The sequence below is a fragment of the Carassius gibelio genome, chromosome B22 (assembly GCF_023724105.1).
Source record: "Carassius gibelio isolate Cgi1373 ecotype wild population from Czech Republic chromosome B22, carGib1.2-hapl.c, whole genome shotgun sequence".
NCBI lineage: Eukaryota > Metazoa > Chordata > Actinopteri > Cypriniformes > Cyprinidae > Carassius > Carassius gibelio.
Genome location: NC_068417.1, coordinates 7924986 through 7946918, shown reverse-complemented (window position 1 = coordinate 7946918; position 21933 = coordinate 7924986). Strand labels below are relative to the sequence as shown.

At 37.8% G+C, this 21933-nt stretch overlaps 1 protein-coding gene across 5 annotated transcripts in view; it reads right to left on the bottom strand.

Annotated features, from left to right (window-relative positions):
- Positions 1–21933, bottom strand: part of LOC127987708 (zinc finger protein 271) — a 392063-nt gene that overhangs the window by 256647 nt on the left and 113483 nt on the right. The window contains exon 1 of one of the 5 annotated variants that reach the window (XR_008161342.1): positions 14284–14367. The exons of 3 other annotated variants lie outside the window; for them this stretch is intronic. Coding sequence is in view for 1 of the 2 variants with exons in the window: in XM_052590088.1 (XP_052446048.1) it covers positions 14284–14332 (49 nt within the window). In the remaining variant the exon portion in view is untranslated. Of the gene's footprint in view, positions 1–14283; positions 14442–21933 lie in introns of those variants that run through there. One more of the 5 variants, XM_052590088.1, reaches the window with a different exon arrangement.

Genomic DNA, 21933 nt, shown 5'->3' with positions numbered 1-21933 from the left:
CAACTCCTGCAACCAGCCCTGAATGCCTCTCCAAACTACCGTTCACACCATTAACAGCTCCTGCAACCCATCCTGAACACCTCTCCAATCAAGCACTCTCACCATTCTCACCTCCTGCATCCCCCCTCTCCCCCACACCTGCAATTCAGATCAGCGAGGATGCGGTGCGCCAGGTCTTCCGGAAGCAGAAAAGGAAAAAAGCACCAGGCCCAGATTGTGTTACACCAGCCTGTCTGAAATCCTGTGCTGACCAGCTGGCCCCCATCTTCACACAGATCTTCAACAGATCGCTGGAACTGTGCGAAGTCCCTTCATGCCTCAAACGTTCCACCATCATCACTGCATTATGTTCTGCAACACCTAGACAGACCGGGGACTTATGTGAGGATCCTGTTTGTGGACTTCAGCTCGGCCTTCAACACGATCATCCCAAACCTCCTCCTGCCCAAACTAAATCAGCTCTCCGTGCCCACCTCCGTCTGTCAGTGGATCAACAGCTTCCTGACAGACAGGCAGCAGCTAGTGAGGCTGGGAAAATACACATCCAGCACCCGTACAATCAGCACCGGAGCTCCCCAGGGCTGCGTTCTCTCCCCACTGCTCTTCTCCCTGTACACCAACGATTGCACATCTAAGGACCCCTCTGTCAAGCTCCTGAAGTTTGCAGATGACACTACACTCATCGGCCTCATTCAGGACGGTGACGAGTCTGCTTACAGACAGGAGGTAAAAGAGCTGGCTGTCTGGTGCACTCTCAACAACCTGGAGCTTAACACCCTCAAAACAGTGGAGATGATCGTGGACTTCAGGAGAAACCCCCCTGCACTCTCCCCACTCACCATCATGAACAGCACTATGACTGCAGTGGAGTCATTCAGGTTCCTGGGAACCACCATCTCTCAGGACCTGAAGTGGGACATTCACATTGACTCCATCGTAAAAAAGGCCCAGCAGAGGTTGTACTTTCTCCGCCAGCTGAGGAAGTTTAACCTGCCACAGGAGCTGCTGAAACAGTTCTACTCCACCATCATTGAATCCATCCTCTGCACTTCAGTAACTGTCTGGTTCAGCTCAGCTTCTAAATCTGACCTCAGAAGACTACAGAGAGTAGTCCGGACTGCTGAGCGAATCATCGGTTCAACTCTCCCATCTATTCAAGAACTGTACTTATCCAGAGTGAGAAAAAGGGCTGTCAAAATCACTCTGGACCCCTCACATCCAGCACACTCCCTCTTTGAACTGTTGCCATCTGGTCGACGCTACAGAGCTCTGAACACCAGAACAACCAGACACAGGACCAGTTTCTTCCCTCAGGCAATCCATCTTATGAACAGCTGACAATAATGGCGAACACACTACACTTTATATTTATATACACACACACTTTATTTATCTAACACACATACTTAGTATACACTTAAATTTTGCACACAATATATATGTACATACATAACTTCACTTTGTAATATACCTGCCTACAATTGTCATTTGTATATTGTCATTCACTGTCTACATATTTGTATTTTATTCTTTTATTATGTGTTTTATGTTCTGTCGCTGTCATTCTGTTGTACTGCGGAGCTTCTGTCACGAAAACAAATTCCTCGTATGTGTAAACATACCTGGCAATAAAGCTCATTCTGATTCTGATTCTGATTTATTTAACTACTTTAGTTAACATGATCTAAGCAAGAACAATCCTTATACAGCATTTATTAATCTTAGTTGATGTTCATTTCAACATTTACTAATGCATTATTTAAATCAAAAGTTGTGCTTGTTAACATTAGTTAATGCACTCTGAATTAGCATGAATTAACAATGAAAAACTGTATTAATTAATTAATTAATTAACATTAACTAAAGGACTAGTATTCTAAAGTGTTACCTAATCTTTGTAAATAAGTAACGGTAGTGAAATTAAAGAGAGAAGATTTAGCTCCATTATTAATCTAGACATTCAAAGGGTTCACTCTGTATAGTACAGACCAAAAGTTTGGACACACCTTCTCATTCAAAGAGTTTTCTTTATTTTCATGACTATGAAAATTGTAGATTCACACTGAAGGCATCAAAACTATGAATTAACACGTGGAATTATATACATAACAAAAAAGTGTGAAACAACTGAAAATATGTCATATTGTAGGTTCTTCAAAGTAGCCACCTTTTGCTTTGATTACTGCCTTGCACACTCTTGGCTTTCTCTTGATGAGCTTCAAGAGGTAGTCACCTGAAATGGTCTTCTGGGCCAACGGGATGTGACAATAAGCGACACTGACTTCTATTTTAGAAATGGATTTTATTTTCTGCGGCAGGAACAACTTCCTAAATATGACAGCTATGACAGCAATAATCTCAGGTAATGATTATCCCTTGTGGATTGTTCAAATTCACTACCCTTTCGAGTTGTTCGTGGATGAAAACATCCACTCAATTAAACTGCTCTAAAAATGTATCAGATTCATATTTTTTTCAATTGTTTTTGCATAAATCTGTTAATCAACTTCAGTCCTGATCAAAACTACCAAATGTTTACAAGAAAATCCAAGAATTTAACTCTTTAATTGCCAAGTTCATAAATGATGTCACTGATTTGGGGGAAAAAAAACCACACACAAAATGACTTATTTTCAATATAAAAGTAATTGTGGCTGGATTTTTTTTTAACTTTTTATAACAGTCTTGGGCATGTCAAAAATTAGTAGCAACATTGGCTTTGATGCATTTTTAGTTTTTGTGCAGCATAAGATTAAATTTTTTTCTCCCTAATTAGTTGTTGGTGGCTGTTTTTGCCCCATTGACTTCCATTATAACAACATTTTTTGATTGCAAAGCCATGACACCATATAATCACGCATTCTTGATTGTTTGTGGTTTTCCCTTTTGGGAAGAGGTAAAATTAAAGCTGCAAGCAGCCTTTCTGGGGCCAAGCCCTTATTGCTCTTTGGCTTTTAAGGGTTTTTCAAGCAACTTTTTCAGCACTTTTTACAGAACAGATAGATTCAGAATTACAGATAAGGTGAAATCAGAAGGTCTGATGAGAACGAACGCAGAATGAAGTTACAAAAACACACTTATTTTTGATCCCATATTAAGAAACTTTAGTACAGCTCTTACCCATGTAATAAAGGAATTGAAATGACAACTTTATACCCAATTTTAAACTTTTCCCATACAGGTTTCGAACCCACAACCTCACAGGTTCAGTACCAACGCCTTAGCTAAGTGTGCCACATTAGTTGACACACAACTTACACGGCACAGAAGAGAAGTTAAGGTGTGAGAATGATCTCTCTCACAAGCCCGAAGTAGCATTTTAGCCAGATTAGCATGCTACGCTAAAAAATGCTAACATTGTCAAAGTTAACCAGATTGCTCAAGAGACCCATTAGAGTGAATAGAAAAGTGTTAGCATTTTAGTTCATTAGCATGCTAAGCTAACTAGCATAAATCAACAAGCACAGGCACGGTCAACTTCGGAGCTGTACATCTCTGGAACGGGAGTGAATATCAAAAATCTGTTGAGTCATTTCTGTCAGGCCCGGTCTGAAGTTCATCTGATAAAATTTTTAACAAAATTGAACAAGATTTCAGGGAGGAGTAGTGAAAAAACTGTATTTCATTCCATTCAATATGGCGGACAGACGCCATGTTGGAAAATGACAATTGAGACATCCTCAGAATCGGCATAACCAAAGGAATAAAATGACATAAAAATAACAAAAATCGATCAACATTTACAGTAGTTATAAGGGGTTTTGCAAGAATCGTTATATCTCTTGAACACTAGGTGGCGCTGTCTTCCAACTTCCGGGGTACTTCCGGCACATGGTGTTGATGATGCCTATCGATTTTTGTGAAGATTTGTACAGTAGTTCAAAAGTTAGAGCAATTTTTGACAAATTTCAAAATGGCGGACGGGTGGTCCAGGTGGTCTTGACAAAATTGACATCCACAGATTCGAAATGATCTACAGAAACCATAGACATCAAGATCATAATTTTCTGATGAATTGTTCAGAAGTTATAAGCTAAAAAGTGCATTTTTGGTATCTCAACACCCATAGGTGGCGCTGTTCCCAAATTTAGCATGGACCCCCAGATCATGGTGTAGATGAAGTGTACCAAGATTGGTATCGATTGATCAAAGTTTGGCCGAGATACAGCATCTCTACCGATTTGAGGTCAACCTCTGTAAGTTCACAGCATCATAACTTTTTTTTTCACTAGTGTTCAAAAAATTCTGTTCAGTCTATTCTGTGCGGCTCAGTCCAAAGATTATCTGTGCCAAATTTCAGAAGAATTGGACCAATTTTGAAGGAGGAGTAGTGTTTAGACTGATTACTGTACTTTTCAAAATGGCTGCTACTGTAATGGGCGGAGTCTTAATGTAAGATATGGAATGGAATCTCCATGAAGAGACAAAACAGATGTACTAAGTTTTATTTTCATAGAATTAGTGGTTCAAGAGTTATTAACGTTTGAATGTTGAATTTTTGAACTGGTGGTGGCGCTGTAGAGTTGGTCCTAGAGACCCCAAAGTTGGTCAGATCACTAATAATGGTCATCTCTACAAGTGTGCCAAATTTCATCATTTTCCCATGTTCCCTTCATAGGGCTGCCATAGACTCCCATTGGACGAAAATAATAATAATAATAATTAAAGCTGCAAGCAGCCTTTCTGGGGCCAAGCCCTTATTGCTCTTTGGCTTTTAAGGGTTTTTCAAGCAACTTTTTCAGCACTTTTTACAGAACAGATAGATTCAGAATTACAGAAGATAAGGTGAAATCAGAAGGTCTGATGAGAACGAACGCAGAATGAAGTTACAAAAACACACTTCTTTTTGATCCCATTTTAAGAAACTTTAGTACAGCTCTTAACCATGTAATAAAGGAATTGAAATGACAACTTTATACCCAATTCTAAACATTTCCCATACAGGTTTCGAACCCACAACCTCACAGGTTCAGAACCAACGCCTTAGCTAAGTGTGCCACATTAGTTGACACACAATTTACATGGCACAGAAGAGAAGTTAAGGTGTGAGAATGATCTCTCTCACAAGCCCGAAGTAGCATTTTAGCCAGATAAGCATGCTACGCTAAAAAATGCAAACATTGTCAAAGTTAGATTGCTAAAGAGACCCATTAGAGTGAATAGAAAAGTGTTAGCATTTTAGCTAATTAGCATGCTAAGCTAATTAGCATAAATCAACAAGCACAGGCACGGTCAACTTCGGAGCCGTACATCTCTGGAACGGGAGTGAATATCAAAACTCTGTTCGGTCATTTCTGTCAGGCCCGGTCTGAAGTTCATCTGATAAAATTTTGAACAAAATTGAACAAGATTTCAGGGAGGAGTAGCGAAAAAACTGTATTTCATTCCATTCAATATGGCGGACAGACGCCATGTTGGAAAATGACAATTGAGACATCCTCAGAATCGGCATAACCAAAGGAATAAAATGACATAAAAATAACAAAAATCGATCGACATTTACAGTAGTTATAAGGGGTTTTGCAAGAATCGTTATATCTCTTGAACACTAGGTGGCGCTGTCTTCCAACTTCCGGGGTACTTCCAGCACATGGTGTTGATGATGCCTATCGATTTTTGTGAAGATTTGTACAGTAGTTCAAAAGTTATAGCAATTTCTGACAAATTTCAAAATAGCGGACGGGTGGTCCAGGTGGTCTTGACAAAATTGACATCCACAGATTCGAAATGATCTACAGAAACCATAGACATCAAGATCATAATTTTCTGACGAATTGTTCAGAAGTTATAAGCAAAAAAGTGCATTTTTGGTATCTCAACACCCATAGGTGGCGCTGTTTCCAAATTTGGCATGGACCCCCAAGTTATGGTGTAGATGAAGTGTACCAAGTTTGGTATTGATTGATCAATGTTTGGCCGAGATACAGCATCTCAACCGATTTGAGGTCAACCTCAGTAAGTTCACAACATCATAACTTTTTTGTCACTAGTGTTCAAAAAATTCTGTTCAGTCAAATCTGTGCAGCTCAGTCCAAAGATTTTATGTGCCAAATTTCAGAAGAATTGGACCAATTTTGAAGGAGGAGTATTGTTTAGACTGATTACTGTACTTTTCAAAATGGCTGCTACTGTAATGGGAGGAGTCTTAATGTAAGATATGGAATGGAATCTCCATGAAGAGACAAAATAGATGTACTAAGTTTTATTTTCATAGAATTAGTGGTTCAACAGTTATTAACGTTTGAATGTTGAATTTTTGGACTGCTGGTGGCGCTATAGAGTTTGGCCTAGAGACCCCAAAGTTGGTCAGATCACTTATAATGACCAGTTCTACAAGTGTGCCAAATTTTATCATTTTCCCATGTTCCCTTCATATGGCTGCCATAGACTCCCATTAGACGAGAAGAAGAAGAAGAAGAAGAAGAAGAAGAAGAATAATAATAATAATAATAATAATAATAAAACATACAGATACAATAGGGGCTACAGCCCTCTGGGCTTGGCCCCTAATAAAACGTACAGATACAATAGGGGCTACAGCCCTCTGGGCTTGGCCCCTAATTTGTTATTTTTACAGTTGATCACTAGGTGGGACCATTAACCCTTTAGATAGGCCTGTGCAAAAAAAGCTTAGTTTCTGACTTGTATATGAAGCTATATGGAGTATAACAGCATATTATATTGTGTGTGTATGTGTGTGTGTTTGAGAAAGAGAGAGACAGAGTGTATGAGAGAACTCTTTGCGCACTTACCTTGATGTATTTCAGAAAATCAAAATGTACACCTCAGCTCTCAGAACCACATGGAGTAAACAAAAGTGTATTTATGCACCTGCTTAATGGTGGTGAAAGTATTCGGTTGTTAAGTGATGACGTAAGAAGCGCTGTTTCCGGGTCCAGGCCTCAACTCGCTTCACTTGAGAATATGACCTCAGCAGCCGTTTATGAGCATTGTTTATTCATATTGATAATTTAAGCTAAACGCTTTCAAACTTACGATATACACTACAGCCTCCGTGCTCACAGTGTCCCAAACACAAATAATTTTTATATATATTTTTTTATATTTATATTTTCATTGTCTGGCTATCTGGTATGTCGGTATGGAGTTAAAGGTTAAGATTATAACTTTTTCGCTAGTATTCTATCACATTGTGAGTTTATATTAGCACCTTTTGTTGTTTTCTCGTGGTAACTGATAGAGCGTTTGGACACGGAAGCGCTGCTACGTGACGTCAGACTTAACAAGGGAATAGACTAAACAAAAGCAAAATACATGGATTTAAAAACTTGCATGGCATCGTGCTGGTCATTTAATGGTGAGAAGAGCAGCAAGCAACTTGTACCAAAGTTTTAGAAATGATTATGCAGCTTGACCCCTCCAGCGAGCTGCAGCTTATTTGAAGTTGGTATTGCATTTTGGTTCATAATACATTATGTTCATAAATTTAATGCAAAGTAGATTTTTTACAGGATTTTAAGGTTTTAAACTGGCTTTACCATCAAGAAAAACCACCAACAATCAAGAATCTATCTCACACACAAACACTATAATTTGCTGTTATACTCCATATAACTCCACATACAAGCCAGAAACTAAAGCCTTTTTTTGCACAGGCCTATCTAAAGGGTTAATGGTCCCACCTAGTGATCAACTGTAAAAATATATTTTTTTACCTCTTCCCAAGAATGCATGATTATATGGTGTCATGGCTTTGCAATCAAAAAATGTCGTTATAATGGAAGTCAATGGGGCAAAAACAGCCACCAACAACTAATTAGGGAGAAAAAATTTTAATCTAATGCTGCACAAAAACTAACAATGCATCAAAGCCAATTTTGTTACTAATCGTTGACATGCCCAAGACTGTGATAAAACATAAAAAAAAATATCCAGTCCACAATCAATTTTTATATTGAAAATATGTAATTTTGTGTTTTTTTTTTTTTTTTTTTTTCAAAGCAGTGACATCATTTATGAACTTGGTAATTAAAAAGTTAAAATCTTGGAATTTTTTTTAAACATTTGGTAGTTTTGATCAGGTCTGAAGTTGATTAATAGAGTTATGCAAAAAAAATTGAAAAAAATATTTATCTGCTACATTTATACAGCAGTTTAATTTAGTGGATGTTTTCATCCACGAACAACTCGAAAGGGTAGTGAATTTGCCCACAGTGTACCGTTGAGTTTATGAAAAAAATCAAAGCATTTTCCCAAAATATGGGTCAAAATAAGATTTGTCACCAAAAATCATTCCATTAGCTCAAACACAGAGAAAGTTGTGGCCAAAATAAGACTCAACTTTACCCCCTAGTGGACGAAAACGTCCCCAACAACCCACAAGGGTTAAGTGCTTTATTCAATGTTAAACGTGTCTACTGGGGTTTTGAATATTATTTTGCATAATCTTTATAGCCATGGTTGTTTTACTCTCATTTCTTTGCTAGAGTGAATAAATAACTCAGACCACTCCTGTATGCCCGTGACTGTGGTTTACTGAACAGCATTCACTTCTCCAAGTGCAATATACAAAAAGGTCCGTGCTGCAACATGAGTCTAATAAATACGATGGCGTTTTAGTGCCACTGAAAAAAAAAGAGAATATCACAAAAATAAAGTCGAAATATCACTTTATTTTTGTGATATTTCGACTTTATTCTTGTAGTATTACGACTTTATTCTCGTAGTATTACAACTTTATTCTTGAAACATTTCTATTTTATTCTCATAATATTTCGACTTTATTCTCGTAATATTTTGACATTATTCTCATAATATTTAGATTTTTTTCTCGTAGTATTACGACTTTATTCTCGAAACATTTCGACTTTATTCTCATAGTTTTACGACTTTATTCTCGTAATATTTTGACTTTATTCTTGAAACATTTCAACTTTATTCTCATAGTATTATGACTTTATTCACATAGTATTACGACTTTATTCTCGTAATATTTCAACTTTATTTTTGTGATATTTCGACTTCATTCTCGTATTACGACTTTATTCTCGTGTTACGACTTTATTCTCGTGTTACGACTTTATTCTCGAAACATTTCGACTTTATTCTTGAAACATTTTGACTTTATTCTCTAAACATTTTGACTTTATTCTCTAAACATTTTGACTTTATTCTCTAAACATTTTGACTTTATTCTCTAAACATTTTGGCTTTATTCTTGTAGTATTAAGACTTTATTCTCATAATATTTAAACTTTATTCTCGTAATATTTCGACTTTATTCTCGTAATATTTCGACTTTATTCTCCAAATTTTACGACTTTAATCTTGAGATCTTAGATTTTTTTTCCCAACGTTGCACTAAAAGCTGTCGTAAATAAAAATCACATTTTTTTAAATCCTTTTTTTTCCCACACAATTGCAACAAACACATATTTATCTCTATATCTGAACACGGTATCTGTCTGAACATTTCTAAACATTTTTTATTTCTCCCCCCTTTTCTTTTTCTTTTCATCTCTAATTTATAGGCTTTAGATTTCTAAACACATTCTTTTCTCAGCCTGCAGAACATGTTTTATATAAAAGAGAGGGTATAAGAATCAGTCCATGTTTAAATATGTAACAAAGTCCTTCAAATACTGTGTTTTGACACTAATCTGACCTGCTCTGTTAGTGACAGTAGGTTTTGTGTCACCATTTGGCAGAAGAAAAAAAAACCTCCATTTGTCTGTTGTTCTCAGCAAACTTTTCTTGCTTCGTGACCTGATCTTGATGGCCAGTGTGTCTAAGGTACGTTCTGTTTCTCCTCAGAACACCACCACTGTCCAGTTCAACCCTGTATGATCGGTTGTTGACTGGTTCCAGAACTGTTGCCAAACCTTTTGTGATATAACATAACCTATCACACTATTATCTCCTCCATTTCCTCTATGCATCCATCTTCATGGTCTCCAGCATCTGTTAACACCCACTGACAGACTTCTGAATGGCTTCCACATAAAAAATATGAATATGGTTTCTCCTTTGAATGAACTTTCAGGTGCTTCTTCAGGCCTGAAGCCCACAGATATGTTTTGTTGCACTGGTCACATGTGTGCAGCTCCTCTACATTGTGGCTGTTCAAGTGCTCCTTAAGGTGTGCCGATTGTCTGAAGCGCTTTCCACACTGATCACATGTGTATGCTTTCTCTCCAGTGTGGATCTTCCTGTGAACCTTGAGACTCTGTTTGTATGCGAAACACTTTCCACATTGATCACACGTGTGCGGCTTCTCTACACTGTGGACGTTCATGTGGTCCTTAAGGTGTCCTTGTTGTCTGAAACTCTTCCCGCACTGATCACGTGTGTATGGTTTCTCTCCAGTGTGGATCCTTATGTGAATATTGAGACTCTTCCTACATGTCAAACTCTTTCCGCACTGAGCACAGGTGAATCTTTTCTCCTCTTTTCTTTTCTGTAAAGAGATACTTTCAGTCTGTGACTTGTCATTGATTTTTCCATTTTTTACATGAAGTTTCTTTATCAGGTCTGAAATTAAAATTACATAAATACATTATAAGTCTTAAAAATCTGAGAGAAATGTGAGGTGAAATGCCATAAAAGTGAAGCTGAAAGCATGGCCTACACAAGGTTATGATCATTTCTATGTGCTTTTATGAATATTTTCCGTGAACAAGGCACAATGATCTCCAAATGTGAGTGGAGCAGGAAATGAAGAACTGTTGTAATTTTGATCAACATTATTTTTATATTTCAAGGTGTTCAGTTCCTTTTTGGGCACAAAACTAAATGATTTGTTAATATTGATTTTTATGTGAATGGCATGCAGCTGCATATACAGTGTTATGTACAATGTAATATTCAGTGTTGCTTGAATTTGTTACAACAAGGAAAAAAGAAAAAGAAAACAGCTGAAAGAGACCAGCGCATCTGCAAGAGAGAGAGAAATAAGTATTTGTTCTTCATTTATGTTATGTTAATTTTGCACAGTTTTAATTATGCAATACAAATATTAAAATAATAATAAAAAACACACCATGCAACAAAAATAATACAATTATGTATTGTTCATTTTACAAATTGCACAGGGAATACAAATGTGCCAAACTGTGATAAAAAATGTGTCATTTACTGTACGTTGGGAAAGTTAACTTAAGCAGTGTTATTATAGTTTTATTTTTGGATTTATTATTAGTTTAAAATTTGAATAATGAAATAACTTGTGGGTTTAATATGGAAGACTCAAAGTCTGTGGTTAAAGCTCCACTTAGCGATAAAAGGCAGCAAAATACACAAAGCAAAAGTGTTATTTCCCACACAATTGCAACAAACACATATTTTTTTTCCCACACAATTGCAACAAACACATATTTATCTCTATATCTGAACACGGTATCTGTCTGAACATTTCTAAACATTTTTTATTTCTCCCCCTAACCTCAATTTTCTTTTTCTTTTCATCTCTAATTTATAGGTTTTAGATTTCTAAACACATTCTTTTCTCAGCCTGCAGAACATGTTTTATATAAAAAAGACAGGGTACAAGAATCCATGTTTAAATATGTAACAAAGTCCTTCAAATACTGTGTTTTGACACTAATCTGACCTGCTCTGTTAGTGACAGTAGGTTTTGTGTCACCATTTGGCAGAAGAAAAAAAACCTCCATTTGTCTGTTGTTCTCAGCAAACTTTTCTTGTTTCGTGACCTGATCTTGATGGCCAGTGTGTCTAAGGTACGTTCTGTTTCTCCTCAGAACACCACCACTGTCCAGTTCAACCCTGTATGATCGGTTGTTGACTGGTTCCAGAACTGTTGCCAAACCTTTTGTGATATAACATAACCTATCACACTATTATCTCCTCCATTTCCTCTATGCATCCATCTTCACGGTCTCCAGCATCTGTTAACACCCACTGACAGACTTCTGAATGGCTTCCACATAAAAAATATGAATATGGTTTCTCCTTTGAATGAACTTTCAGGTGCTTCTTCAGGCCTGAAGCCCACAGATATGTTTTGTTGCACTGGTCACATGTGTGCAGCTCCTCTACATTGTGGCTGTTCAAGTGCTCCTTAAGGTGTGCCGATTGTCTGAAGCGCTTTCCACACTGATCACATGTGTATGCTTTCTCTCCAGTGTGGATCTTCCTGTGAACCTTGAGACTCTGTTCGTATGCGAAACACTTTCCACATTGATCACACGTGTGCGGCTTCTATACACTGTGGACGTTCATGTGGTCCTTAAGGTGTCCTTGTTGTCTGAAACTCTTCCCGCACTGATCACATGTGTATGCTTTCTCTCCAGTGTGGATCCTCATGTGAATATTGAGACTCTTCCTGCATGTCAAACTCTTTCCGCACTGAGCACAGGTGAATCTTTTCTCCTCTTTTCTTTTCTGTAAAGAGATACTTTCAGTCTGTGACTTGTCATTGATTTTTCCATTTTTGACATGATGTTTCTCCATCAGGTCTGAAATTAAAATTACATAAATACATTATAAGTCTTAAAAATCTGAGAGAAATGTGAGGTGAAATGCCATAAAAGTGAAGCTGAAAGCATGGCCTACACAAGGTTATGATCATTTTGAAAGGAATGAAATTATTTCCTTACGAAATTAACTCTCCAAGCCAAAACTCAGGAGCTCACAGAAAACAGATACCATTCTGCCATGCACCGATAACATTCTACCATGCAATAAAGCAATAAAACTGATCTGGAAAAGAGATCTTCAAGGAGTGCAAACAACACCTATTTACGACCTCCTTCCTCCCTCTCCTCTCCCCTCCTTGTCTCTGACTCTCACTCTTCTCCTCCAAAAGAAAGAATATCCATATGCCATGTTATATCTTGTGAAAATGTTGTTTTTTCCAATTCATGTTTAGTATCATTTTAAAGGTCTCTGTGCGATTGGTAAAATGGTCTCTATTTCACAATAGTCATTTATATTATGAGAATGATCAAGAACTTTTGTAGAATTGTGTTCTGTTGAGAAGGAGGTGTGTTCCCCTTTGGGGGTCTTTGAGAATGTTTAACTCCAACCAGGTTTGACCATTATGTGACCGCGGGAACCTATTGAACCAAAATGACCGTTATGTTTTTACAACTGATTTGAAGATTTCTTTGTTGTCTGGTTTGAGTATTTAAGGGGAGTGACAAAACAGTACGGGGCGATTCTGTAGTCAGATGAGCCCATAGTGTGGAGTATATCTCATATGCTCCATACTGAGTCCGAGATAATCAAATATCAAAATTGATACATAATCAACCATTGTGATCAGTTTTTAAATAGAAACATTGTCTAAATTTAATGATCCCGTGAAATTGGAGTCAGATTGAGCATGGAGCTAGACTAGGATTTAAACTAAATCCTGATAAATTCAGAAGCGCAAGTAAAAGACCGAATACGCATTAAACCTTCGACCAGGCCGCTGGATTCTGCTATTTGGGCTGGCGGGTGGATCCTTACAATTTCTATGTGCTTTTATGAATATTTTCCGTGAACAAGGCACAATGATCTCCAAATGTAAGAGGAGCAGGAAATGAAGAACTGTTGTAATTTTGATCAACATTATTTTTATATTTCAAGGTATTCAGTTCCTTTTTGGGCACAAAACGAAATGATTTGTTAAAATTGATTTTTATGTGAATGGCATGCAGCTGCATATACAGTGTTATGTACAATGTAATATTCAGTGATGCTTGAATTTGTTACAACAAGAAAAACAAGAAAAAGAAAACAGCCGAAAGAGACCAGAGCATCTGCAAGAGAGAAAGAGAAATAAATATTTGTTCTTCATTTATGTTATGTTAATTTTGCACAGTTTTAATTGTGCAATACAAATATTAAAATAGTAATAAAAAACACACATTGCAATAAAAATAATACACTTATGTATTGTTCATTTTACAAATTGCACAGGGAATACAAATGTGCCAAACTGTGATAAAACTGTCCGGAAACTTTTTGTAAACCTTGAAAATGTGTCATTTACTGTACGTGGGGAAAGTTAACTTAAGCAGTGTTATTATCGTTTTATTTTTGGATTTATTATTAGTTTAAAATTTGAATAATGAAAGAACTTATGGGTTTAATGTGGAAGACTCAAAGTCTGTGGTTAAAGCTCCACTTTAAAGTGGGTTTTTACAACTCACTAAAAGGCAGCAAAATACACAAAGCAAAAGTGTTATTTATTGGTTTATCTACGTTCATTCACAACAAGGTTCCTTCTATTATAAAAAACAAATTTGAAGAAATGCAAGCTTTATAATCTTATTTTTCTTCAGCCTCATCACTGAAGAATCAAGAATTAACACCAACCTGTTTGTTCTTCAGTGTGTTTCATTCTGCAGGGTTCTGGATCTCTCATGTTCTCTCTGTTCTTCAATTAACTCTGTCTCTGCAGATTTCACTTCTTCCTGATGCTTTGATGCCCATCTTCACTTGTAGATTGATGGGAATATTCCAGCATTTATTGATGAACTGCAGTGGGAGGAGCTTTACCGAAGGTGTGCTTGTTGTGGGAGGGGCTTCACTGAAAGTGTGATAGTTGTGGGAGGAGCTTCACTGAAGGAGGATCAAATCTGCCAAAATTAAATCAGTTCCTGATTTTGTTTTTACACTAATCTACACATTTTAACTTTTGATGTTCACTTTTCAGTTCGTCTCATAAAGTTACTATTGAGTAGAATAATCATATAATAATTATATACTCATTCAAAAACAGTATCCCTTCTTAGTTTTTACACATTCTATCCATATATTACAATTTAATTAAACAAACAAATATCAGCTTATAATTTCGCAAATGTGCAAAGTACAACAGAGTTTAAATTAACCATTTTTTTATTTCGATAAAGTCGTTTCAGTTTTGTGTTTTATATGAAACATGGTTATTATTACAGATTAATAAAATGAATGTAGCTTTGATGTATCTTGCCGATGTCACAATAGCTGATTGTCTTATTTGCTTAAGTGTGGGTTAATGTTGCAATTTACAGATCCGAAAACATGAATATAGTTAAAACAGCATCTTGAAGAAACATGAAGAAAAAAAAGAAACACTCATTAAACGAGCCATTCAGGAACAGCAAAAGATCATATCAACATAAATATATGTTAGTGGGTAGAAACTGATAATTTGTGTAAAGATATTTGGTAAAAGACTATAAAACTGTTCTAATAAAACAGTATGATTATTTTGCATAGTATGAAACAGAAAGAATTCCAGACGGTATAACGGTAGACAATAATAATGATACAACAAATAGACCAACCATTATATCAGAATCAGAATCAGAATCAGAATCAGAATGAGCTTTATTGCCAGGTATGTTTACACATACGAGGAATTTGTTTTCGTGACAGAAGCTCCGCAGTACAACAGAATGACAGCGACAGAACATAAAACACATAATAAAAGAATAAAATACAAATATGTAGACAGTGAATGACAATATACAAATGACAATTGTAGGCAGGTATATTACAAAGTGAAGTTATGTATGTACATATATATTGTGTGCAAAATTTAAGTGTATACTAAGTATGTGTGTTAGATAAATAAAGTGTGTGTATATAAATATAAAGTGTAGTGTGTTCGCCATTATTGTCAGCTGTTCATAAGATGGATTGCCTGAGGGAAGAAACTGGTCCTGTGTCTGGTCGTTCTAGTGCTCAGAGCTCTGTAGCGTCGACCAGATGGCAACAGTTCAAAGAGGGAGTGTGCTGGATGTGAGGGGTCCAGAGTGATTTTGACAGCCCTTTTTCTCACTCTGGATAAGTACAGTTCTTGAATAGATGGGAGAGTTGAACCGATGATTCGCTCAGCAGTCCGGACTACTCTCTCTAGTCTTCTGAGGTCAGATTTAGAAGCTGAGCTGAAACAGACAGTTACTGAAGTGCAGAGGATGGATTCAATGATGGTGGAGTAGAACTGTTTCAGCAGCTCCTGTGGCAGGTTAAACTTCCTCAGCTGGCGGAGGAAGTACAACCTTTGCTGGGCCTTTTTCACAATGGAGCCAATGTGTATGTCCCACTTCAGGTCCTGAGAGATGGTGGTTCCCAGGAACCTGAATGACTCCACTGCAGTCACAGTGCTGTTCATGATGGTGAGTGGGGGGAGTGCAGGGGGGTTTCTCCTGAAGTCCACGATCATCTCCACTGTTTTGAGGGTGTTAAGCTCCAGGTTGTTGAGACTGCACCAGACAGCCAGCTCTTTTACCTCCTGTCTGTAAGCAGACTCGTCACCGTCCTGAATGAGGCCGATGAGTGTGGTGTCATCTGCAAACTTCAGGAGCTTGACAGAGGGGTCCTTAGATGTGCAATCGTTGGTGTACAGGGAGAAGAGCAGTGGGGAGAGAACGCAGCCCTGGGGAGCTCCGGTGCTGATTGTACGGGTGCTGGATGTGTATGTACAGGCAGAAGAGCAGTGGGGAGAGAACACAGCCCTGGGGAGCTCCGGTGCTGATTGTACGGGTGCTGGATGTGTATTTTCCCAGCCTCACTAGCTGCTGCCTGTCTGTCAGGAAGCTGTTGATCCACTGACAGATGGAGGTGGGCACGGAGAGCTGATTTAGTTTGGGCAGGAGGAGGTTTGGGATGATCGTGTTGAAGGCCGAGCTGAAGTCCACAAACAGGATCCTCACATAAGTAGCAGTCTGTCTAGGTGTTGCAGAACATAATGCAGTCCAATGTTTACTGCATCATCCACAGACCTGTTTGCTCTGTAGGCAAACTGAAGAGGATCCAGCAAGGGTCCAGTGATGTCCTTCAGGTGGGCCAGCACCAGTTTTTCAAATGACTTCATGACTACAGACGTTAGAGCCACAGGCCTGTAATCATTTAGTCCTGTAATTTTGGGTTTCTTAGGGATGGGGATGATGGTGGAACGTTTGAGGCATGATGGGACTTCGCACAGCTCCAGCGATCTGTTGAAAATCTGTGTGAAGATGGGGGCCAGCTGGTCAGCACAGGATTTCAGACAGGCTGGTGTAACACAATCTGGGCCTGGTGCTTTTTTCCTTTTCTGCTTCCGGAAGACCTGGCGCACCGCATCCTCGCTGATCTGAATTGCAGGTGTGGGGGAGAGGGGGGATGCAGGAGGTGAGAATGGTGAGAGTGCTTGATTGGAGAGGTGTTCAGGATGGGTTGCAGGAGCTGTTAATGGTGTGAACGGTAGTTTGGAGAGGCATTCAGGGCTGGTTGCAGGAGTTGTGAAGGGTGTGAATGGTTGTGTGGGGAGTCGTTCAGGGCAGGTGATGGGTGTTCTTTCAAACCTGCAGTAAAACTCGTTCAGATCGTCTGCCAGTCGTTGATTCTCTACGGTGCTGGGGGGTGGTGTCTTGTAATTGGTGATCTTCTTTAGACTTTTCCACACTGATGCGGAGTCGTTGGAAGTGAACTGAGTCCTTATTTTTTCAGAATAATTCCTCTTTGCCACTTTGATCTCCTTTTCCAGTGTGTATTTAGCCTGTTTATACAAGACATTGTCCCCCTTCACGTAAGCATCTTCTTTGGCCTGACGGAGCTTATATTAGTTGCTCATAAACATCGTTAGAATTGCTAAAATGTTCTACAAGGCGAAAGAATCAAACAGTTATAACGTTAGTAAAAAATAAACTAGACAAAAAAGTTCGTCAAGACAAACTTTAAGTTGGCTTGAGAAAGCCTGACCAGAAAGTTTGAAAAATTTTAAAAGTTTAAAAAGTTTAAAAGTTTTAAGTTTGACGGTTTCAGTCTGAAATACTACATTTTTTAAATAAGTTTTAATAGCATAAAGTTTGAAGGCAATACAGTTTTGTACAGCAGCACACTGTTGCTATGTGGTTGCTTGGGTACCTGGGGTGGTTGCTAGGGTGTTGATATGCAGTTGCTAGGGTACCCAGAGTGGTTGCTAAGGTGTTGCTATGCGGTTGCTAGGGTATCTGGGATGGTTGCTAGGGTGTTGCTATGCGGTTGCTAGGGTACCCTGAGTGGTTGCTAAGGTGTTGCTATGCGGTTGCTAGGGTATCTGGGATGGTTGCTAGGGTGTTGCTATGCGGTTGCTAGGGTACCCTGAATGGTTGCTAAGGTGTTGCTATGCGGTTGCTATGGTATCTGGGATGGTTGCTAGGGTGTTGCTATGCGGTTGCTAGGGTACCATGAGTGGTTGCTAAGGTGTTGTTATGCGGTTGCTAAGGTATCTGGGATGGTTGCTAGGGTGTTGCTATGCGGTTGCTAGGTTACCCGGTGTGGTTGCTAAGGTGTTGCTATGCGGTTGCTAGGGTACCCTGGGTGGTTGCTATGGTGTTGCTATGCGGTTGCTAGGGTATCTGGGATGGTTGCTAGGGTGTTGCTATGCGGTTGCTAGGGTACCCGGGGTGGTTACTAAGGTGTTGCTATGCGGTTGCTAGGGTAACTGGGATGGTTGCTAGGGTGTTGCTATGCGGTTGCTAGGGTACCCTGAGTGGTTGCTAAGGTGTTGCTATGCAGTTGCTAGGGTATCTGGGATGGTTGTTAGGGTGTTGCTATGCGGTTGCTAGGGTACACTGAGTGGTTGCTAAGGTGTTGCTATGTGGTTGCTAGGGTACCCGGGGTGGTTGCTAAGATTTTGGTATGAGGTTGCTAGGATACCCTGGGTGGTTTCTAGGTTGGTTTGGATAGTTGCTAGAGTGTTGCTATGAAGATAGATAGATAGATAGATAGATAGATAGATAGATAGATAGATAGATAGATAGATAGATAGATAGATAGATAGATATAATTTGAAGATAGATAGAAAGGTAGATAGATAGATGAGTTTGATTATAGATAGATAGATAGATAGATAGATAGATAGATAGATGAGTTTGATGATAGATAGATGGATAGATAGATAGATAGATATATAGATAGATAGATAGATAGAAACAGTTAGTAGATAGATAGATAGATAGATAGATAGATAGATGAGTTTGAATATAGATAGATAGATAGATGAGTTTGAATGAGTTTGAATGGGTTAGTAATAGTACATAGAAGGTAAGTCTGATTGAGTCTAATGGGCTTCAGTGTGTTTAGATTTGAATTTTTGACAGTTTGAGTTTGACGGAATGTTCAGTTGAGCAGAGGCTTTTCAATGCAAGTCTATGGGATTTTTATTATTTTTTTTTATTATTTTTTTTTTGGGGGTTAGAAAATGTATATATTTATTTTTTCTCAGTTATTTTTATTACCATTTTCCAACAGTTTTATACAAATCACTTACATATATACAATTTGTATATGTATGACTGTAAAAAAAAAAAAAAAAAAAAAAAAAAACACAACCAAAGCAAAAAAAAAAAAAAACCTGCACATACATTAAGTATTAAGTAAAAATATATCAAATCAAGCAATAGGAGGGCCGTCCAAATTTACTCATTATAATAATTTTTAAAAGGTTGCCAAATTGAGTAAAATGTTTGTTCCTTCTTCCTTAAAGAATATTTAATTTTTTCTAATTGTAAATATTGCATTACGTCTCTAAGAAGGTTTTGATGAGTAGGAGGAATTTTATTTTTCCAGTTTAGTAAAATTAGACGTCTAGCTAGCAACATCACAAAGCACAATACATTAATTTGTGAGCTGCTCAAATGTATACCTGTAGGTACAACACCAAATAGTGACATTACTGGATCTGCTGGGAGTCTAACATTAAAAATTGTTGACAAAGTCTCAATTATTTTAGACCAATAGAGGGTAATGTGGGAACAGTTCCAAAATGTGTGTGATAATGAAGCAGGAGCATAGCCACAACGTTCACAAGAGGCGTCCACTCCCGGAAACATCCTGGACAGTTTTTGTTTAGAAAGGTGCAATCGGTGCAGGATTTTAAACTGCAGCAGACCGTGTCTGATACAAACTGAAGAGGAGTGGACCCGCTCTTGAGCTTCGATCCATTGGTCATCTGTGATGTTTATTCCTAAGTCTTCACTCCAAGCATCCTTTATATGGTCAAGTGTAGTTGTACAATCTATCTGTGAAAGGTAATTATATATTCTAGAAATAGATCCTTTTTTGAGTGGGTTGTTCAATAATACCTTATACATAGGACACATTTCAGGCTGATTGGGAAAGGAGGAAAATGTTACTTTAGTAAAGTTGCGAATTTGCAAGTATTTAAAAAAGTCCTTGTTATCAATATTAAATTTATGTATTAATTGTTCAAATGTTGGAAATATTTTGTCAATAAAGAGGTCTATAATTGTGTGCACTCCTTTAAGGTCCCATTGTTGAAATGCTTGACCTGAAAACAGCTTATGTGCTTGATTACCAGTTATTGGTGTAAGGACTGAACATTGATTCCACTGAAAATGTCTTCTAATCTGAGACCAAATTTTTAGTGAGTGAGACACAACCGAATTTTGAGCCTTAAATTTAGAAAGATCAGAGGTTTAATGTATCAGTGATCTCAGTGTATTAGGAGAAAAAGCTTGATTTTCCATCTGTTCCCAATCAGGTTTGAGAGATCCATTCCAAAATGACATACATCGAATATTGCAGGACCAATAATAGAGCCGCAAGTTGGGCAATCCCATTCCTCCCATGGATTTGGGTCTTTGTAAAAAGGATTTTTTAATCCTTGGTGTCTTTTTATTCCAAATAAAGGACGCAATTAAAGAATCTATTTTGGTAAAAAATTTCTTATTAATCAAAATTGGAACACACTGAAATAAAAATAAATATTTCGGCAAAACATTCATTCTGATAATATTAATTCGGCCAGCGAGAGAGATCGGGAGATTAGACCACCTCTCGATCTGTTGCTCCGTTTGTTTATATAGGTTCACAAAGTTTTTGCTGAAGAGGCCAGATATTTCCTGTGTGATATTTATTCAGAGATATTTAAAACAGTCTGAAACAGCGAACGGAAAAGGGGTGAGCATATGTACTTGATCTTTTGCTTTAGAGCTGATAGGAAATAATATGCATTTTGACAGGTTAATTTTATATCCTGATACTTTCCCGAAGTCAGATAGCATGGTCATAACTTTTGGTAGAGTCCGAGATGGATCTGAACTATACAGAAGCAGATCGTCCGCATATAAGGACACTTTATGCTCCCTATCTCCTCTTACAATCCCTTTATAAACCCCCGTAGAGCGCAGCAAAATAGCAAGAGGTTCTATGACCAGTGCGAACAACAAGGGAGACAAAGGGCAGCCTTGTCGTGTTGAACGGTGAAGAAGAAAAGAGCAAGAGTCCATATTATTTGTGTGAACACATGCTTTAGGCTGAGCGTAAAGTAGCTGAATTAAAGAAATGTAGTAGGGGCCAAATCCAAACCTCGACAGGGCCGAGAAGAAAAAATCCCACTCAACCCTGTCGAAGGCCTTCTCGGCATCTAGTGAGACCAATATTTCGGATACTTCTTTATTTGGATTTTGAGTGTAGATAATGTTGAATAGTCGCCTGATGTTAAAAAATAACTGCCTATCTTTAACAAATCCAGTTTGGTCTGGTGACACAACAGTTGGAAGGACCTTTTCCAAACGCATGGCTAAGATCTTTGCCAAAATTTTGTTATCTACATTCAAAAGGCTTATAGGTCTATATGAACCTGGTTCTAGAGGGTCCTTGCCAGATTTATGGATTAAAGTGATGCGTGCATCGTATAATGTTGGAGGTAGAGAATTTATAGTCAATGCTTCATTATAGACACTTAAAAGAAGTGTTGAAATTTGATCTATAAAAGCCTTGTAAAATTCAACACTGTAACCATCAGGGCCAGGGCATTTAGAGTTTTGCATACACTGTATAGCTTGTTTTATTTCTAAGTTTGAAATGGGTTGTTCTAATATTTTTTTGTTTTCTAAACTTATAGTAGGTATCTGAAGGTTATCAAAGAATTGTTCTATTAAATTTGAATCATTATTGGATTCTGAAGAATATAATTTAGAATAGAAATTCTTGAATGTGTCATTTATTACTTTGGGATTGGTTGTTGTCTGACCAGAATCCGTTCGTATC